Source organism: Syngnathoides biaculeatus, chromosome 12 (assembly GCF_019802595.1).
Source record: "Syngnathoides biaculeatus isolate LvHL_M chromosome 12, ASM1980259v1, whole genome shotgun sequence".
In the NCBI taxonomy this organism is placed as follows: Eukaryota; Metazoa; Chordata; class Actinopteri; order Syngnathiformes; family Syngnathidae; genus Syngnathoides; species Syngnathoides biaculeatus.
Genome location: NC_084651.1, coordinates 10205192 through 10212313, shown reverse-complemented (window position 1 = coordinate 10212313; position 7122 = coordinate 10205192). Strand labels below are relative to the sequence as shown.

General features: G+C 41.9%; 1 protein-coding gene across 1 annotated transcript; it reads left to right on the top strand.

Moving 5' to 3' along the window:
- The first annotated feature begins 1142 nt into the window (after positions 1 to 1142).
- six2a (SIX homeobox 2a) lies at positions 1143 to 5487 on the top strand. The gene is made up of 2 exons (XM_061837083.1): positions 1143 to 1833; positions 4980 to 5487. Exons 1-2 carry the CDS (start codon positions 1274 to 1276, stop codon positions 5356 to 5358), a joined length of 939 nt encoding a protein of 312 aa, XP_061693067.1. The 5' UTR covers positions 1143 to 1273; the 3' UTR covers positions 5359 to 5487.
- Positions 5488 to 7122: the final 1635 nt, after the last annotated feature.

Sequence of the window (7122 nt, the reverse complement as noted above, 5' to 3'; positions counted from 1 at the left end):
GGGTCTTCCTTCACATGCAAGTAGTTTTTATTACACACAAAAAGGTTCTCTTAATTATGCAAACGCACATTCAGGGTTTATTAAATTCAACTGCAATGTGGAAAAAATGTTGGATGGCACTATTTTTATGCGTTCTTTGATTTCTTATTTGTTTGATAATTGCAATGTATTAATAATGTAAATGTGTTTTGAGGAGTACACGTAAAGTGAGATTATTTCAATCACTGGACAATTCTGTCCCATTTTGTGGAGCATTTGACCTCACTCTTCATTTAACCAAAAAAAAACGTTCTCTATTTTTTAACTATTTTTCCAAATTTGATGAGTATTTTTAGATTTTATTAAATGCAAACCCCCAAAAATATTTCAAGACAAAATATGTTTATTAAATTCTAGAAAAAAAATTATAACTAATATGTAACGAGACGGAAACGTTGGAATTCTACATTGGGACTTTTGTCTTCTGCTCCATTTTAAATATTACTTTTTTTTTAAAAAAACTTTTACTAGTACATGCAACAAAATATTTCCCAGATAAACATCTGCCAGAGTGCGTAAACCTATGAGCACAACTCACACGTGAAACACAAAACACTGTATATGAATATTAAATAGAAACAGAGTTGTATTTTTTTTTAGCCTGTGAACGGAGCAAGTCTTCGTCATTGATTTGTGCGCGCTTGGGCGTGCGCGCCCCCGTCACCAGACAATCTTTGGCTCCTCCAGGTGTCCGTCAAAGTGTGTGTGTGTGTGTGGGGGGGGGGGGGGTGGACGCGTGTATGTAATATTTCCAGTGGTGGGTGTGGCGGACAAGAAGATGGCTACCTTCACCTCCACGCGCGTCAGGTTACTTTTTTTTTTTTTTTTTGAGTGACAGCGTCACCATGGCGATGAATTCCACGCCGGGTTATTGTCTCTTCCGCGCCGTCCCCGGGCTCGGGTGACCGACCAATCAGGCGTCACGTCCGCGCGTGTTTGCCAGCTTGGAATAATATTTTTAAAAGGGAAGCTCCTCCGCGGCAAGCTTGGAGAAGCGGCAGCCGGAGGAGGAGGAGGAGGAGGAGAAGACTGCGGCAACTTTTTTTTTTTTTTTTTTTGGAGGGTCGCTTTCTCCCCAACTTTGAAAGAAGGAGCGGGTTGGTTTTGTTTTGGGATTTTTAGGTTGTTGGGTTTTTTTGTTTTTTTTTTTTTGTTTTATGTCATGACCGGAGCGGAGTGTCACCCTATGGACTGAGCGGCAAGCGGCCACAAAATTTCCCCGAGCTTGTCCACCATGTCCATGCTGCCGACTTTCGGCTTCACGCAGGAGCAAGTGGCGTGCGTGTGCGAGGTTCTGCAGCAGGGCGGCAACATCGAGCGCCTGGGCCGCTTCCTGTGGTCGCTGCCGGCCTGCGAGCACCTCCACAAGAACGAGAGCGTGCTCAAAGCCAAGGCGGTGGTGGCCTTCCACCGCGGCAACTTCCGCGAGCTCTACAAGATCCTGGAGAGCCACCAGTTCTCGGCGCACAACCACCCCAAGCTGCAGCAGCTGTGGCTCAAGGCGCACTACATCGAGGCGGAGAAGCTGCGCGGGCGGCCGCTGGGCGCCGTGGGCAAGTACCGCGTGCGTCGGAAGTTCCCCCTGCCGCGCTCCATCTGGGACGGCGAGGAGACCAGCTACTGCTTCAAGGAGAAGAGCCGCAGCGTGCTGCGCGAGTGGTACACGCACAACCCCTACCCGTCCCCGCGCGAGAAGCGGGAGCTGGCCGAGGCCACGGGACTCACCACCACGCAGGTCAGCAACTGGTTCAAGAACCGGCGGCAGCGGGACCGCGCGGCCGAGGCCAAGGAGAGGTGAGCCGCCGAGGCCGCGACCGCTTTGACACACAAACGCCTGGAAAGCAAAACTCCACTACTACTACTACTACTACTCCAACAAACAACAATAATAATACTTGGACGCTCGGCAAGCTGATATTTTGCATCAAATCCGGATCCCATACGGATCTACACTAGTCTTTCGGTCCAAACATGAGCCCAGCCCATGACACCCAGAAATTCCATTTGTTCTCATCTAAACAAAAAAAAAAAAAAAAAAAAAACGAAACAAAACTTGGAGCCCCGACCTCACCTGTAGGACCCTTGCCATACTCCCCTTTTGTGCATCTATAATTTATATTTTTTGACCGTTGCATATGCAAACACCTTCACTGGAACACTGTCGATAATAACGTGGACATTTTTTGTGTAGATTTTTTTTTACTTATTTTGATTATGCTTGACTATTATACAAAGCTATTTATTTGTTTCTAAAATAAGATATAAAATTAATATTTTCAGAATATGGAACAAAAAACAAATGTACTCGTAAGACACTGAATAGCTTATTATAGCAACTTGTGTCTACAATCTTTTAAACCACAACTAAGTTTTTGGGCCATGCAGTACAAAAAATCGAGTTTTGATTACGTGATCATTTCACAAATGAAGCTTTCCTTTAGCACAGACGCAAGCATACATGACTTACTGTATCTATCAATACTTACATTCATGTAGTCAAATTATTGATTAAAACTATTAACTGCTTATGTAACAGCAAAATCACATTTTGGGATCTATTTTGGGGGCCTTTTCCCAAATTTTAGGGCCGCTGCCATTTAAATCAATCCTCCTCTCAACCTCAAGAAAGTTCGCATATTCAATATTTTGACTTGTCTTTCACACTTCTATTGAGCAAACTTTGCATCCCATACCTAACCTCAGTAAAATACATCATCGAGATATACTACACACGGAAGGCTGATAATGTAATACTTCGTATTTCAGCAATTAATTTAATGGTGGAGGGGAATTTTCACATTACTGCATTATAGTGCGTACGACCCATTAAAAATATGACATGGACCCATTTTAGCGCCTTGACCCAAAAGTTTAAGGTCCCCTGCCACACACGAATAAAATCAAAATATACCTTACATAAAATAATGTTAATGTACACAAAAGACACGCCTTTCCATGAACAGAACTATTTTGTATTAATGTGTTGATATGTAATATTATAAACAGTACCTATGACCCAATAAAACCACAACTCGGAACCCCATTTTGCAGCCCCAACCCTACGTTTAGGACCCTTGAAGTAGGAAGTCAAATTTGCCTGCAACCTCAGTAACGTGTTGCCGTGACGACCACTTTGCATCTTAATTCACGCATAAAACATACTTTTTACGTTAATATTTTGAACTTTTTTTTTTTTTTGCGGCTGCAATAAATCCTGGCTTGGAACCCATTTGGGGCCCCTGACCCTAAATTGAGGACCCCTACCATACAGGAAATGAAATTACAGCCGCAGTTCACCGAATAATTGTAATTTCTTTCTCTCGGCCCCTTCCCTAAAATTATACGCTCACGACCCAAAACAGATCCTGGCTCGGTTGTTGTTGCCCCCCCCCCCCCCAAAAAAAAAAAAAAAATACTGTAACTCCTAATGAACTGCACTCTTGTGTTACTTTGTTATTTTATTATTATTATTATTATTCCTCATTGTTGAGGAGACAAGTAAGGCATTCTTTCAGTCATCATTGTTGTGCTCAGTCAAATTGTGAAACATTTGTGATACATTTCGTACATTTGGTTGGCAAATTGCTTCTACAAAAATAATTAAAAAAAAATCTTATGTGCAACATGTTTCTGAGACACTTTGGTGACGCTCCCCATTAAAAAAAATGCAGCTACTTGGGATCTTATTTTAAGTGGCTGTGATTGCTGAAAGAAAACAAAGTGACAGGCCACACGCTCATCTGGTAATAACCGCACTTGCGACGTGGACAATAAAACAACAACAACAACAACAAGATCGTGCAGACGAGCGCACGAGGAAGCCCCTCGGCGTTGGGCGCACGCGCTTTCCGAGGGGACGCAGACATGTCGCTGTCAGGTGTTTGCTGCATGCTTGCATGCTCGGTGTCTCCTTTCAGCCTCGGGCCATTAATTCGAGGGCGAACGCTGCAGACAACCCCCCCCCCCCCACCCAATTCCCCAAAACAGCACACACGACGACGACGATTCGAGGTTGAAACCCATCGCACACATATTTTGCTCCGAATATTTTTTTTTTCACTCAATGGTCGCATTTCGTTGTCCAGAATCGAAACCGCCTTGAAAAAGTGCAAACACTTTACTGAAGAACTAAAGTTGAAATAATCTCACTGAAATATTGATCGCGTGGCCGTGCTGCTGTCGACCATAACGTCCCAAATGCACCCGGAAGTAAAACTTTCTCAACAACAACAACACGAATCTGTATGAATGAACCATCTGATCATCTTCTTTCTTATAAATTTGTTTAAAAAATGTCGGCGAATCTAAAACGCTTCCTGTCTTGATTTGAATCTCCCAGAACATAAAAAATATAATAAAGTGCCGCCTGATTATTCACGTTTTCTTCAAAGGATGGAACACTGAAATAAACAACAGCATGATTTGAATTGCTTTTATTGGAACGCGTACACCGATTACACATGATTAAAATGTGGTATTTGATTATTTGAGGAAGACTGCCTCATTCACGTTTTCCAACATTTTTGAAGACAGCTGTAGTTGATATAATAAAACAAAACCACACTGTTGTAATATTTCCCGCCCCGAAGCAATTTGGGTGTATTTAACTCTTACTGCTCTAATCAAGAAATCACACGTCTTAACTGTGTAGTTTCACGTGGGTATTAATATTGTGTGCAAATGTCGTTTTGTGTCATATTTAATTGTAGCGTTCAACGCAAAGTCAATAAAACGGTGCATTTGCGTTTATTTTATTGCATCAAATCAGAGATTACTCAGTCGCTATAAATAAAGTTTTAGCCGATGCGTGTTATTCATCGTAAGTGAAATATGTATATTTTTTAAATAGCATTCGCGTGCATCATTTATATTTTACTCGTGACAAATGAACGCATTCCTTGGAAAAGTGCAAACAATTAAGGGCATGTGTGCGTCTGCAGGGAGAACAACGAGAACTCCAACAACAATAACAACAACAACAATCCGCTGACGTCCTCCATGAACGGAACTAAAACTCTTTTGGGGAGCTCGGACGACGACAAAACGCCCGCGGGCACGCCGGACCACCACACGTCCCCGAGCCCGGCGCTGCTGCTGCACGGGTCGTCCGCGGGCGGCTCCGCGGGTGGCGGCGGCCAGCTGCAGGCCCCCTTGCACGGCCTGGCGCCCCCGGCCGGCCCCAGCGCAATCCCGGTGCCCGGCGGCGGCGACTCTGTGCACCATCACCACCACCACCTCCACCACCACCACCATCACGCCATGCACCACGACACCATACTGAACCCTATGTCGTCCAACTTAGTGGACCTGGGCTCCTAGAACTACGACAACAACAACTTTGCGGAGGACATTTTTTTTTCACTTGTTCCCCCTTTTTTTGTAATAGAAAGAGTGCAGAAATGTGCCAGTGGGATTTTTTTTTTTTTTTTTTGTGGAAAGAAAGCACTTAAAAAGAAGAACATTTTCTCTTCAATTGGCAACAAAGCTGAGGTGGGTCCATTATTTGGAAAGGCAAACGAAAACGAGTATTTTTAGCCAAATGTAACATGTCAGATTGTTGGAAAATCAGAATAATAAAAATGTCTTAATTATTGCCAATATTTTTTCTTAGGTGGTTTAGCTTGTTTTTCTTTGTTTACAGGGTTTTCTGAGAGCGCCCAACTAGTTTTTTGTTTTACTTTTCTTTCTGGGAGGGGTCGTCCTCAAGTGTCTTACATAACGAGCCGTGATAAGATGACATATCTTTCAGTAATCTCTTGATATTATTATTATTATTATTATTATTTGGAGTAAAAAATAATGCATGTGAAGTTCACATAATGAAGCCTAAAAGGAATCGCCTATAGTTTCATATACACTTTACAATAAAAGGATAAGAACTATGGATTGGACCATTTCTTTGATTCAACGTGGAATATTATTATTTTTTATTGTTGGATGAAACTCAACAAAACCAAACATGCAGACAATGATTGTATTACCGTTTTTACTCTATTTTATTCTGTTATACTTTATTCCAGGCTCGTAAAAACATTTTCTCAAGTTAAATTTAATTCTGTTTTCAATTTATTGTCATTTAACCGAACTAACCCCCCTCCTATAAAATGTTAATTTGTGTGTTCCCATCAGATAACCTGATTCAAATGTGAATTAAGTGCTTATGGGGGGGGGGACGTTCGCGAATATTTTCAATATTGTCAAAACAGATATTTAATAGAAATGAATTAAACGCAAAATGAACCAATTAAGTGAAGATGCTCATATATTTTTTTACTTTCGTCGAAAACCAAGGATTCCCACAGTCGTGGGTGCACAAACATTGTTTTTTATATATCGAAAAATTATTGAATACGCCATCACAGTAATCACGTCACTATAGTTCCCTTATTTTGAATGTTTCTGTTGCGTTTTGAAGTGAAACCGTAACCAGGCCAAACGTGAAGCGAGGGCGTCGTTGGCGTTACTATGGCAGCGTGTCGTAAATGTGACGTTCTCCCACGCAAATCAGAGCGTAAAAACTGTCGTAAAAGCCACGGAGCAAAGCCAGTCAAGCAAAACTTCTAATATTCATTAACAATTTGACTCTTTAAATCTTGATTTGAGAGGAAACACATTTTTTACTTGCAAATAAATGGGAAATTCGATGTTTCTTTTTTTTTTTGTGTGTATTGTTGCTTTTGTGTTTCGTCATCAAAATCCAAATGAATGCGGTCTGCTAGCTGACTAAATATGTCATAAAAGTTGGAATGGACTTTGGACTAAATGACACAGGTATACATACTCCCTAACGGTCCCAGCAAAAGATTCTTTTTGACAGCTTGTGTTTACTTTAAAAGGAACATTTCACTTGGGGCTGACGTTCAAAAAAAACCAAAAAAAACTTGTGTAGCTACTTCAAGCTGAACATAACTCGAGCGGCCGTTTTGGTTTGGTCAGCGTCAGGTGCAGCACGGAACATTCAAGTGCGACACATTACTGGTCCCATTGGGGAAACTCTTCACTTAGCTCCCCATCACAGGGGTCAGGGGTCAAACGTTTATTGCAGCCAGCAAGAGGAAAGGACTTAAAAGTGTCCTGCTGATA

What these genes read in the sequence shown, in the direction of transcription:
- six2a (XM_061837083.1), top strand. Translation starts at nt 1,274, where the DNA reads ATGTCCATGCTGCCGACTTTCGGCTTCACGCAGGAGCAAGTGGCGTGC. An exon ending in GCGGCCGAGGCCAAGGAGAG is followed by an intron (nt 1,834 to 4,979) that starts GTGAGCCGCCGA and finishes GTGCGTCTGCAG; the next exon opens with GGAGAACAACGAGAACTCCA.